General features: G+C 40.5%; 1 protein-coding gene across 4 annotated transcripts in view; it reads right to left on the reverse strand.

The window, feature by feature from the left end:
* The window catches only part of SH3GL2 (SH3 domain containing GRB2 like 2, endophilin A1), a 232,440-nt gene that overhangs the window by 27,354 nt on the left and 190,313 nt on the right, over positions 1-14,773 (reverse strand). For all 4 annotated transcript variants that reach the window (XM_065530483.2, XM_015437118.4, XM_045373289.3 and 1 more), the window contains one exon: positions 7,811-7,883. In XM_065530483.2, the coding sequence (XP_065386555.1) occupies positions 7,811-7,883 (73 nt within the window). The remainder of the gene's footprint in view (positions 1-7,810; positions 7,884-14,773) is intronic.

The following is a 14,773-nucleotide window of genomic DNA, read 5'->3' on the forward strand; positions in this document are numbered from 1 at the left end:
AAGCCAATTAACCAATTGCTAGCACCAAACTCTGTGCTAGGAACTGGGTATATATAAAGGAGTAAAAAAGACATAGTCCTTGACGTCAATGACTTGTTTACAATATACTGGAAGAGATGAACAGCATTCATTCAATAAATATTTACTGAGGGCACTGTTTCCATTATGACAGATAGTAAACAAGATAGACAAGACTCTGCCTTTCTGGAGATTATGTTCTATATGAGAAATGGGAGTGACGTGAAAGCAATAAACAAAAAAAAAAGATAATTTCAAATGTTGATAGGAAATAATATAAGGAGGTATCAGAGGGATGAGGAGAAGCTATTTTCAATAGGGGGCAGGCCAGGAAAGGTCTGTACAGGGAGACGGCATCTGACTGAAGGTGTAGTGATGAGGAACAGCAGACATTATCAGGAGCTGGAGAAGAGTGTTCCAGGCAGAAGAAACACCTGTGCAAAGACCCCAAGACAGGAACAAGGCTGAGGATAACGCTCAGTACGATGGAAGCCAGTGCAGAGTTACAAGCAGAGGAATGACAAAATGTGATTTACATCTTTAATGGATAGAACTGGCTGCTGTGGGGAGAATGTAAAACAAGAGAGTAATAATGGAAAAAGGCAGTACAGTGAACAAATCGTAAGTTGCGTAAAGTAAATATTATGAAAAGTGCAATAAAAAATAGAATTGGGCTCTTTGCAGTGTACAAACAATCGTATGCTCAAGTTACTGCATTACGGTGGCAGTGACAAGCAACATTTTAACAAGTAAATGTACAGTTGAAGTGGTGCTAAATGCTCTGAAGAAAAGTAAAACAAGAAAAGGCTTAGGAAGTTAGAAGGACGGATGTTTTAAACAAGATGGTCAGGAAAGCTGCACAAATTAGGTGACATTTGAGCAGACCCCCCAGTGAAGGTTTTGAGAAGACATGGAGAGGAAGTGATTGAGGCAAAAGGGCTGGCCAGGCCCCATGAACAACATGCCTGTGTGTTTGAGGAAGGCTAGCTCAGAAGGAACAAGATGGAGACAGCCAGGAACATAGGGAATGAGTTCAGTTCCTCAGGACTTTGTAACCCACATAAGTGCTTCCAATTTTATTCTAACTGAGGAACCTCTCAAGAGATTTGTGGAGGAGAACTCATGTGATGTGAAGATAACATGAAAATATAAAACTGGAGTAGAACTGGTGTCGACTTGGCCCTCAGGAGATGCCACTCAGAGGAGATATATAAGCTAAGACAGGAGGGACGGTGAGAAGACAGTTGAAGAAGGGGTAGGTGAGGGCCCACATTCCACCAGGAGAAGGGGAAACAGCTGCTGCAAATTCCTGATACAGCAAAGAATTTGAGGAACTGAAGAAACTAAAGGCCACAGGGTGAACAAGAGGAAGAAGGAACTAGGAGAGACAGAAAGCACAGGGGCCACCACATGCTGGATCTTAAAGGCCATGCTGAGGATTTAGGTATGGTATATATTTATAGTATTTAGGGACTATTCATGTGAGGCGCCATTAGCTTAATTCTCAATATATTTGCACACATGCATTTTAAATGTATACTATATTTGTTATGAATAAGAATTTTTTTTTTTTTTTTTTTTTGAGACAGAGTCCTGCTCTGTCGCCCAGGCTGGAGTGCAGTGGCATGACCTTGGCTCACTGCAAGCTCTGCCTCCCAGGTTCACACCATTCTCCTGCTTCAGCCTCCCAAGTAGCTGGGATTACAGGTGCCCGCCACCATGAGCAGCTAACTTTTTGTATTTTTAGCAGAGACAGGTTTTCACTGTGTCAGCCAGGATGGTCTCGATCTCCTGACCTCGTGATCTGCCAGCCTTGGCCTCCCAAAGGGCTGGGATTACAGGCGTGAGTCACCACACCTGGCCCTGATTAAGAATGTTTTAAACAGGATCTGGCTTTAGCATTCATTGTTTAGACACACAGGGAAAGAATATCATTATTCCACCAGTTCTAGCTGACTTAAAACTCTGAATCACTTACAGTGTCTCAAATATTTTAGGAACCTATTAATTTTCAATATTTTCCCCAAAGATGTAGAAGTAGAAATCCTCCAGCCTTTCAATACATTAGTATATGAATTATATCACCCATCACCTGACCTAAATTTTCTTTCTTAATATATTTTTCCTTGAAAGACCCTATTCCTTTGAAGCTTAACAACATATTCCTCACAACTGCTTTTGTAATTTGTCCTTTATGCATTTTTGATTCTTTTTCATTGTCAGGATTTGGAAATGGAAAAGCTCTGGCTACTAGACTCAGCACACATCCCTTATTCTTTAAGTGAAGGACGGACATATCCATTCATACACCTATTCACCAGACATACTGAGGACAAACAATGTACCAGGCATAATGTTACGGACTCTAAAAGATGCAAAGATGAATACAAGTTATCCTGTCCTCCAGGAAAAACGGCAAATTCAGTGTGTTGTGAGACCAAGGATTTGGCTACATGAATGCCAGGTAATACATGTATTTATTTTCAGTTCCAAAGTCACCACATATAACCACTGTATTTATTCATCTTTAGAAGGAGATGATTAAGAGCACAGCCTGTGGGAAAAGAAGTACACTAATTTTGATAGAGTATCTTTCTAGGGACTAATGGGACATTTTGAAACTAATACAGCTAGCTTTTATTTCCACAGGCAATATTTCACAAATGAGATTTGAAATTATTAAAAAATTCTAAATAGACATTGAATGACCCCACTTTGATACCCGAATCTCAGAAATGCTGGAAAAATCTAGACCATATAGGCATTCAAGGGAAAAGCATTTCCATAGAAAAACAAACCCCTACTGTGTACAACATTTTTCACATTCAAGCTGCTTTTTATGTAAGCAGTTTGGAAATTTGTATTAGATTATCATATTAGGGTAAGAGAAACTTCTCAGTGCAAACTGAAAAGGCCTGTCTCACAACAAGGATGCTAAGGCTGAAAAGGGTCCACAGTCTAACTATGTCTATAATTCAATTCAAGTGTCACGAAACAGACTTTCAGAAATTTTTTTAAAAATCCAGTCCTTAAAGATATCCTAATTCTAAATCAAGAGTCCATTGCTCTGTTGAGGAAAAAAAAAAACAAAAACACTGATAAAACATAAAACAGGAGGTAAACATGAAACACATATTGAACGGAAAGGTAAACAATCTAGTGCTGTATTGTCTATTATAGGCACCACTGGCCACAGCGGGCTGCTGAGCACCTGAAATGTGGCTAGTCCAAATTGAAACGTGCTGTAAGTATAAAATACAGACCGAAATTCAAAGTATGAAAAAAACATAAAATATCTCAATAATTTTAATAGTGATTAATATTTTGGCTATGAGTTAAATACAATATATTATTAAAGACAATTTCACCTTTCTTTTTACTTTTATAATGTGGTTTCTAAAAAATTCAAAATTACATATGTGGCTTGCATCTTATTTCTATTGGACAAGACTGATTTAGCGCCTTTTGCTTCCCCATAAGGCATCAGAATATGTAAAGAAAAGTGACATATCTTCTCCAATGATTTTTGCTCAAAGATACCATAAGAATAGGCACTTACAACCAGTGGAATGGAATTTGTGCACAGTACTTTTATATTCAAATTATTTCCTATTTAAGCAGTTTAGGAATCTGTACTGGTTTATGCTATTCCAGTTCAAGCTTGGATGACTTTACAGCTGTCTGTCCTGCGTTCTCGAAAGCCCGCCTTCACAGGGCAGACCTTTAAGCCTGTGATCCTGCTCACGCTTCCACATCTCATCAGTCAGCTGGACTTCCCAGGAGGAATGAGCTGTGAAGTCTTCTGGGCTCCTCTCCTCAGACTGTGGGTAACTTACACTAAGACTGTGAGGTTCCAGAGGACGAGCCTCCAGTCTTGGTCTCATTTCTGCCCCACAACATCGAGAATTGCTCTTTGCATCAAAGTAAATGCACGCGACAAATGTTGGTTACATATGAGTATGTGATGATATAGGGAGTATGTGATGATATAGGGAAAACGAAGAATTTTTCCTCCTACTTTTTGTATTAGAGAAGTTTTAGTACATTAGACACTGCCAGTCAACTGTGCTTCATCATTCATTTATTCCAATATCCAAGTGTTTACTGGCTGCCTGGAACTGAGCTGGGGGCTGGGGATGTGGTGGTGAATAAGACAGGCACAGTGCTGAACTCACAGGGGAGGAAAAACAAAACCACAAGTATGGCATGTGACCCACTGAAAAGCAACTGGGATTACAAGAGGGACTTAATAGGGTTGGATAGGGGAACCTAATGTGGTTGGAGCCAAGGAAGGTTAATAAGTGACCTTTATGCTGGACCTGAGGGAGCTGTTAGCCTCACAAGGTGTTGGGGAAAGGGCAGGCTGACCATGCAGGGAGGGCCCCTTAAGCCATGTTAAAAATGAAAGTTAATCCTGAAGGCATGAAAAGGCATGGAAGGGTTTTCTATAACATGGCCAAATTTGCTTTTTAAAATATCACTCTGGAGATGGGCAAGAATGGATGTGAGATCTTCAAAGAGCATAGCCATGTATTCTTAAAAGCTAAACAAAATCACTTTGGTCATTTCAATAGGAACTGAGTTTTAAGAATAGAAAACATGTGTAAGCTCCACACCCCCAAGATGTGAAAGCCAGCAAGCACCCTGGAGCAGTAAACTAATACAGATGTACTCCCAAAGTACCCTCAAAGCAGCAAATCCTACTGATTCCCCCGGCCTGTCCATGTAAATTTGTTACTTGGCATCAGGCCCTGTCCTAACCCAAGCCACATCTTGCTTATTCAGAACCAGCAACCAGTATCCACACTGGTTGGCCCAGCTCCAGGGTTCACTGAAAGGCTGAATGGGCAAAATATTTAGCAAACTGCACAAGTTTGGGAATATTCTTTCTGCTCTCCTGTGCCCAAGGACTGTCTCTCTGGGTGTTTGCCTAACTCTGAACTTCACCAGTTACCTGGTCTGGGCTCTATGGCCAGTGTCTACTCTCAGGGCAAGAAGCTGGTGGAGGGATGAAATTGCACCTGTTGTAAACAATTAAATGCAGGTTGTTTACATTCTGTGGAATGATTACACAAAATTTTGTTTTGTTTTGGACTCTTCTGGGTAGTACTTATTCATATATATATATGACGTGCCCATACATAACTGCTTTTCTGAAACCAACCTCGAATTGCCTGTAATGGCCTTCATTGTTCTCCTTAGTGGCAGATGTCCATTCAACTCTCAAATAGTCAGAAAACCATTATATTGGCAGCCAATTAGCACATGTGGTATTGTACTAAAAATGTCATTTCTAAATATTCAGATCTTCTCAATTACCTCCTCCTTTGATGTTTTTTATTAAAATAAAAATAAGCCTCAATCCCACAATTTCCTTTCTGAATTTCTATTGTACTCACTCTGAAAGGGAAGGACCCTTTACACCTAAATGAAATGCAGCCTACCCTTCTCAGAGGCAGGATCCTGCAGTGTGAAGCGCAGAGACTTAGGAGGTAGTCAGACCTGAGTTCCAATCTTGTCTTCAGCCCTTCCTAGGTGTATGAATGGGAAAGTTCCTTAAATTCTCTGACCCCTGTTTTTTCCTGAATAATATGAGGCTAGCCTACTGTATTAGTTTTCTAGAGCTGTCATTTCAAATGACCACAAACTGGGTGGCCTGAAACAAAAGAGAATTGATTCCCTCACAGTTCAGCATGCTGGAAGTCTGAAATCAAGGTGTCAGCAAAGTTGGTTCCCTCTGAAGGCTCTGAGAGAATCCTTCCTTATGTCTTCCAGTTTGTGGTGGTGGCTCCTGGCATGCCTTGGCTCATGATGTATAACTCCAACCTCTGCTCATTCTTCACGTGGCCTTCTTTCCTGTGTTTCTCTGTGTCCTCTCCTCTTCTCATAAGGACACCCATCCTTGGTTTTAGGGGCCACCCTAAATCTAGGTAGAGTTCATCTCAAGATCCTACATCACTACTTATATCTGCAAAGACTACTTCCAAATAAGGTCACATCCCTTATAACTTTAGTTCTGGATGGACCTGAATTTGGGGAGACACACTATTCAACCCACCACACCTACCTACAACAGAGCACAGTTCCATTACACTCAGGAAAACTGATGAGCTCCCACTGAGAACTTGTGTTACTATGAATTTTTAGTCTATGTTCATACTATAAATTCTTCAACTGTTTGTACTTTATATGGAGAAAAATCGTTACTTTTAAAGATGAGACAGTGCCTCACATACCTAGCACTACACTGAAAATGCTTCAGTGCTCAATAAATACTATATTCCTCCTCCCATTCCCTTTATCTTAGCCCTACAACCATGACTTACAAGTACAACTCACGTGAAAATCCCGGGAAATCATGGAGTACTTCAAGGTTCTAGGCAAACATAAAGACCAAAACTTCTTGCCCCTATATAATGATTTCTTGTGGGGAAGCAGGGCGAGCAGTTCTCTTTCAGAACTTGACCTACGACAGTGGTTTAAACACTAAGGAATAAATGTGCATCCAAGAGATCTTTGCATCTCTGTGAAAAACAGTGGCTACAAAGAAGGTTCTGGGTAAAAATCAGAAACTTGATTTTTGCTGTTCTTTGACCAATTTGCTAAAATGTATCTAGTCCACTGTCAGTTAAATTCCTGATTCCTATAGCTTACCACATTTTCTTCCATATTTTTCTCCCTCACATAAGCCCATTTCTAATGTGTTTTATGAACAAAAACAGCAGCAACAAAAATCCAGAAAGTCATTCCTACATAGTTTGCTAATCCTCAGAATAGCAGCTGGGCTGGTCATAGGTGAATAAAGATGGAAGGAGGCTGCAGCCAGCAGCAGGGGGCATAGAGAAGGAGCCAGAACTTAGCACAGCACACATCTGCTTCCTCTCATCCCACACCCCCCACTTTTCTTATCGCTTGCCCACTACTGCTCAGTATCCAAGCTCACTGGGACTGAAGCAGTTGTCGGCATCAGCCTCTCTATGACCATAAAAGACATGGAACCCCAACCTGAAACTTCCAAAGAAACTAGCCTCAAGGTTAAGGGGTCTTCCAAATATTCACACATCTCAATTAAACACAACCAGCCTTGCTTCCCATTTCCATGCCCTGCAGTTAGAAACTGACACACAGGAACGGTAATGAGGAGGTGTGTGAGGTAGGCTGCTTTGCTCTGCTATACCTGGTGCCTACCGAGACTGCCCCAACTCTGCCTGGTCCTCTTATCAACATATAGCTCCATTATCTCTATTAGCACTTCTTTTTCTTAGAGTATAACAAGTTAGTAGGAACCAATGCTGATCTGTGACGCGCCTGCAGAAGGATCAGAATCAAGATCAACGCTCTGAAGACTTTGGCGACGCCCAATGAAGAAACCCTCTGTGTTTCATGAAAACGATTCGCCTCCCTACTTTTTCACATCTTCTGGGAATCATTATATCTTATCTTAAAACTATCCTAATTTTCCTTCTTACCATCTCTTGAAAGTTCAACGTCAACTGATAACAGTTTATAGCTACTCTGGTATTATGTGTCACCTGAAATGTTTGTATACATTATTTGTTAAATACACCACAGTCAGATAAAATACCACAGATCTTCCAGTTACTTCAACGTGAGCTTTAAAAAGCCCTTCTCCCCTGTTAAAATGTGCTATCCATGAAGTCCCTAACCTCTCAGAAAAGTAGACTGAGGAAGCAACACCAAAAGAAGAAACACACCAAACTTAAAATGTCTATCAAAGAGAAACTAAAAGTTACCGGGAGGGATCCTTTAAACGTACAAGATGATTCCTTACCTGGATTGGGTTGAAGGTATTCAATTGTTTTAGTCATTATTTCCATCACAGCCCTGCTGGTGACATCCACTTTCTGAAATGACAAAATAAACGCTCTAAATGACAAAAATGATGAGCTTTAGAACCTTGGGTTTTGTTTGAGTCTGTATACAATGGCGGGGAATGCAACAGAGCCCGGACAAGTTTCGCAGCAGGTGAGGGAGGCTGAGTGGGGGCTGGAAGTCATGCTGACGCTATACTCAGCAGCGCTCTGCCAAGATGTGAAAAGCCTGTTGATCTGAAGAAGCAGCTGGTAGTTTCCTAAAATTTGTTTCAAAATATAATTCATTACCTTCTGGTAAAAATAACGTGAATAAAATGAAACAGATTTTGGCCCAGAGACATTTATTGGATGCCTACAGTGGGTCAGGCATGCAGGCAGATTTTGCTGCCCTCAAGAAAGAATCACACAGCATCAACTTTGCTTATTCAAGAAGCAGGGAGCTTTTTATTTAACTTCTGAGAACATCCTAAAAATATCAAATCTTGAGCAAAGACTTCTAGTCTGTCCTTGAACTTTTGGTTAATTCTAAACAAAAATCTTGATGCTAGAGTCTATCCTCTAAATTTGGTCCATCCTCTAAATTTCTAAATTTGGAATGGTCAATGTTTACTTTCAGCATCTCACCATGTTCTCTTTGTCAGGCCCCTCTCCCCACTTGAAAGAGATCGTAGAAGCTGCTCACTGCAGTTAGGTCCTCTCTGTCTTTCTCCAAGAAATCCTTTTCTTATCAGCACGTGTGGGCCTCCTATTCACCCTATACGGTAAATGACTAGTGAGAATAAATGCATCCTCCCATTCAAGGTATGTACATGTAATATATGACATAGGTATAAATGAAAGTGATTAAATTTTAATGTAGAAATTTAGGTATCAATTAAGTCAACTGGAGAAGTTTTCTGTTGTTAAAAGGCTCCCCCTTCAACTACTAGAAACTTTTCCATAACCTACTGTACCCACATATAGTATCTACCTTGCATAAAGTAAGCCTCCTCCTTTTCCACAATCCACCCATTGAAAGATTTTATCTTTCAGTTCAGTTTTTCAATACTTAATAATTTCCCATTCCATGGCAGTCATATTACTGTGTGTGTTTGTTATTACTAGGATCAATAGAGGAAAACAAAATTTTTCTTGTGAGGTTATAATGATATAAAATTATCTTAAAAAGGATGCAATTTCAAATGTGCCTGTCTACATATAAATCTTGTATAAATATCCTTTGGATTTATTCAAATTTCAAAGATCTGTAAGATTGAGTGTGCACTAGGTAGTGATTAGCTTTAAAGTGCTCAGTGGCCCCCTGGAGTTGTGCAGCACACAACTTGTGAAGCCATATGTGAAGGTCCTAGTATTAGCAAAATGTCAAACAACCACTATGTACTCAAGTCGTGGAATGTCTGATGCCAGGGAAATGGATCAAAGGTGTGTATGGAACAAATATGCTGAAATTCCATGGTACGTGTGTGATAGGAGTACAAATGTAGATCTCCTCCTGACTATGTGATGGGGATTAAGGAATTAGATGAAAAATGTGCCCAAATATCCTGTAGTTATGATGAGAAGAAAAATCACTCAAAAAGCCAAGGTTTCTAAAAAAGAGTGCCATAGGAATTAAATTTTCCAATGGCTGTTTGATATCCCGATGTAATCTACTGTTAGGGGGCTGACCAATTTCTAAGTTTCCCCCATCTCTGTCCTTAATAATTATAATCATCATCACCATAAGCTGTTTTCTGTTTCTCAGAAACTGTTCTAAGGACTATGAATATCTTTACACATTCAATGCTCACAAACTCTGTAATGTCTATGAGAAAACAGATACAGAGGGGTTAAGAAACTTCCCCAGTTCTAGTTCCAGGGTGTATGTTCTTAATGACCATCCTATACTTCTTGAAAGCAAAAGCTCTTCCTAAAAAGACAGGCAACAGAGGCATCTCCCAGTCTGAGAGAGAGGCCAAGTCCGAGCAGGAATGTGCTGTGTTCCCAAGACGGCGCTGGGGGCCTGGCAGTAGTGGCCAAACAGGATCAGCAGGAAGGTACCTGCCATCCCATATTCTGTTTTGGTTTTGAAACTCCTCAAAGTCTGTGGAAGCTTCATCCACAAGACTGTTCCCTCCTGGGCCTTTCTGGAAGGGAGGCCCTGCCACGCTGACCTGCTGGACCACACGCCCTCAAGTTTCACAGGTTTCCCTACAGAGGCTGGTGCTTGCAGTGTCTATCCCAACTGACCCACAGGGAGGTGAACAAGGAAGGCTGTGAAAGTTAGTTCTCATTTTGGCTACAGAACCCCCTTCCCTTTTAAGCTCTGTGTAGGGAGCCCAACTACTCATGTTGTGTAAACAGACACCACTAACTTGGCTAAACCAGTGGTCTCAGGAGAGACCCAGAGACCCTGGGGACACCAAAGTTAGATTATTACATTTGGTCCCCAGGGCAGGATTCCATCTTAAAAGAGAAGTAGGAATAAAAACCATCCCAGTGTACCTTGTGACTTGTCTAAAGAAAGAGCTCATCCCACCTGGATGTTTGCCGACTTTGTGCCCAATGAGGTGGACTCCTTCAACACTTTTGGTTACCTAGTCCAGGCATCATTACAGAGCAAGTTCTATGTAACCCCTTTTGAGTACAGCATAAAATAACCTTCACTTGAAATCCACCACCTCTGAAAACAACTTTATTCAATATAGTTGTATATGCATTTCATCATCAGGAAATATACCAAAGAGGGACCGGTTTTTGGCAAATCCATTCCTAGGCCCTTGCTACTGACTGCATTCTTTTTTTTTTTTTTTTTTCTTTTTTTTTTGAGACAGGGTCTCTCTCTCTCCCCTAGGCTGGAGTGCAGTAGTGCTATGTCAGCTCACTGCAACCTCCACCTCCTGGGTTCAAGCGATTCTCCCTCCTCAGCTTCCCAAGTAGCTGAGACTACAGGCACGCACCACCATGCCCAGCTAATTTTTGTATTTTTTGGTAGAGATGGGGTTTTGCCACGTTGGTCAGGCTGGTCTTGAACTCCTGGCCTCAAGTGATCCATCCGCCTTGGCCTCCCAAAGTGCTGGGATTACAGGCATGAGACACAGAGCCAGGCATGACTGCATTCTTACAGGTAATTACGTGACAGAGTTCATGGACATAAGAGGAAGAGACCAGGGGAGCATTCTGTTTAAATTAAGTGTTCACATCTGTGACCTAGAGAAGGGAAAGGAGCTCTTTGAGTGTTGTTGTAAGGAGAAGACCGTGAAATAGAGGGTTTCTTTAAAAAAGTACCAGAAGAACTGAATGGTCCAATGACTAGTCACTATTCTGAAGTCATCTGCCAGTAGGAGGCTGACCAGTTTCTAACTTCTGTCCACCTCTGTCCTCAATAATAATGCCCAGGACTCTTTTGCTAAAGTAGACTGTGTCAGCCAGAGACAAGCTGAGGGCCATAACACCATGAGACTCCTGAATGTGCCTTGTTATGCACTTGCTAGGAGACTTATTTATATATCTAAACTGGTAATATCCAAGTACATATTCTCTTAGTAACAGGCCTGACAAAATTAGCTTAAAGAAGATTTACGCTTAAGTAATTTATTATAACTAGCAATTTCCATAAACTCCCAGAATTCAGCTTACTGCCATTTGAGAACAGCACAGTTTAACTCTGAACTTACGACATGTAACTGTTATTTTTCTCAATGTCCAAAATTTCCTATTTCTACTTGAAAGTGAGTTTTGATGCACCCTAAATTACAAGAACTTCTCATCTTATAAGCTCCTGAGCCTCCATCTTCAACTAACCGTGCCTGGGATTGGTGTGAGGAGCCATTAGGGAAGGCAGTTTAAAGAAAGTGAAACTGTAAATATATAGATACACACATGTTTTTTTAGGTAATAAAAACTTCCATTTCTACACTTTTAAATGGTTGAAAAAATTTGAAATGAGACTACTATTTTACAGAATAAAATAATTATTTCAGCATCCTTAGATAAAGTTTTGTTGGAAAACAGCCACAATCATTCATTTAAACGCTGTCAATGGATGCTTTTGTGTTTCAACAGCATTGGCAAGGAGTTGTAAGAGACCTCAGAGACCCTCTGGCCCAAAAAACCTAAAGCACTTAAAAAAAACCTTGATCCCTGTGCTAGGTGCTAGCTTCACTAATAGTAATGCCATGCTGAATCTACAGATGATGCTGATTATTTCACCAGCTGTCTCAGTCTTTAGAGACAAGATACTAGAGAACAGAAGGCATGGAAATGACTACAATGGGGTTACTCTTCCAGAGACATGTGAATATTACCTTCTTCCCTAAAGAAAATAAAAGTTGGTGTTTCCTGAACTTAGGTGATAGGACTCGTGAACAACATGGCATTATTTCTGGAGCAATAAAAGGACTGAAAGATATGATTTCATACTATTAGATACCACATTATACCAGATGCTGTAGCAGAGTGAAGTTTAAGAAAAACATAGACACCTTAAAGGGAGCACTGACAGTTTGTGAGTTTAGTGATCATTAATATATAAATGAATTAAGTCAGGCATGGTGGCCCATGTCTGTTACCCCAATGCTTTGGGAGGCCAAGACAGGAGGATTGCTTAAGGCCAGGAGTTCAAGACTAGCCTGGGAAAAAGTGAGACTCCACCTATACAAAAGATTTAAAAATTAGGCACAAAGATACAACAAAAAAGAAAACTTCAGGCCAAGGTCCTTAATGAACACTGATGCAAATCCTCAATAAAATGCTGGCCAACCAAATCCAGAGGCATGTCAAAAAGCTTATCCACCATTACCAAGTAGGTTTTATCCCTAGGATGCAAGGTTGGTTCAACATATGCAAATCAATAAATATGATTCATCACATAAATAGAACTAAAGAAAAAAAATACATGATTATCTCAATAGATGCACAAAAGGTTTTCAATAAAATTCAACATCTATTCATGTTAAAAAGTCCCAATGAACTAGGTATTAAAGGAATGCACCTCAAAATAGTAAGTGCCATATATGACAAACCCATAGCCAACATCATACTGAATGGGCAAAAGCTGGAAGCATTTCCCTTGAAAATCGGCACAAGACAAGGATGCTCTCTCTCACTACTCCTATTCAACATAGTATTGGAAGTCCTGGCCAGGCCAATTAGGCAAGAGAAAGAAATAAAGGGCATCCAAGTAGGAAGACAGGAAGTCAAACTATCCCTGTTTGCAGACGGTATGATCCTATGTCTAGAAAACCCCACGGTCTCAGCCAAAGACTTCAGCAAAGTCTCAGGATACAAAATCGATGTTCAAAAATCACTAGTGTTCCTATACACCAATAACTGTCAAGCCAAGAGCCAAATCAGCAACAATCTCCTTCACAATTGCCACAAAAATAATAAAACACCTAGGAATACAGCTAACCAGGGAGGTGAAAGTTTTTTTTTTTTTTTTTTTTTTTGAGATGGAGTCTCGCTCTGTTGCCCAGGCTGGAGTGCAGTGGTGTGATCTCAGCTCACTGCAAGCTCTGCCACCTCAGTTCACGCCATTCTCCTACCTCAGCCTCTCAAGTAGCTGGGACTATAGACACCTGCCACCACACCCAGCTAATTTTTTGTATATTTAGTAGAGACGGGGTTTCACTGCGTTAGCCAGGATGGTTTCCATCTCCTGACCTCGTCGTGATCTGCCCTCCTCAACCTCCCAAAGTTCTGGGATTACAGGCATGAACCACTACACCTGGCTGAAAGTTCTTTACAAGAAGAACTACAAACACTGCTGAAAGAAATCATAGATGATACAAACAATGGAAAAACATTCCATGCTCATGGATATGAAGATTCAATATTAAAATGGCGATACTGCCATTTTAATGGCAGTTTATGGATTCAATGCTATTCTTTTTTTTTTATATATACTTTAAGTTCTAGGGTACATGTGCACAATGTGCAGGTTTGTTACATATGTATACATGTGCCATGTTGGCGTGCTGCACCCATTAACTCGTCATTTACATTAGGTATATGTCCTAATGCTATCCTTCCCCCAACCCCCTCCCCACAATAGGACCCGGTGTGTGATGCTCCCCTTCCTGTGTCCAAGTGATCTCATTGCTCAATTCCCACCTGAGTGAGGACATGCGGTATTTGGTTTTCTGTTCTTGCGATAGTTTGCTGAGAATGATGGTTTCCAGCCACATCCATGTCCCTAAAAAAGAACACGAACTCATCCTTTTTTATGGCTGCATAGTATTCCATGGTGTATATGTGCCACATTTTCTTAATCCAGTCTGTCACTGATGGACATTTGGGTTGATTCCAAGTCTTTGCTATTGTGAATAGTGCCGCAATAAACATACATGTGCATGTGTCTTTATAGCAGCATGACTTATAATCCTTTGGGTATATACCCAGAAATGGGATGGCTGGGTCAAATGGTATTTCTAGTTCTAGATCCTTGAGAAATCGCCACACTGTTTTCCACAATGGTTGAACTAGTTTACAGTCCCACCAACAGTGGAAAAGTGTTCCTATTTCTCCACATCCTCTCCAGCACCTGTTGTTTCCTGTTTTTTTTTTTTAATGATTGCCATTCTAACTGGTGTGAGATGGTATCTCATTGTGGTTTTGATTTGCATTTCTCTGATGGCCAGTGATGATGAGCATTTTTTCATGTGTCTGTTGGCTGTATGCATGTCTTCTTTTGAGAAGTGTCTGTTCATATCCTTGGCCCACTTTTTGATGGGGTTGTTTGTTTTTTTCTTGTAAATTTGATTGAGTTATTTACAGGTTCTGGATATTAGCCCTTTGTCAGATGAGTAGATTGCAAAAATTTTCTCCCATTCTGTAGGTTGCCTGTTCACTCTGATGGTAGTTTCTTTTGCTGGGCAGAAGCTCTTTAGTTTAATTGGATCCCATTTGTCAATTTTGGCTTTTGTTACCATTGCTTTTGG

This window comes from Macaca fascicularis, chromosome 15, assembly GCF_037993035.2.
Source record: "Macaca fascicularis isolate 582-1 chromosome 15, T2T-MFA8v1.1".
Lineage (NCBI taxonomy): Eukaryota > Metazoa > Chordata > Mammalia > Primates > Cercopithecidae > Macaca > Macaca fascicularis.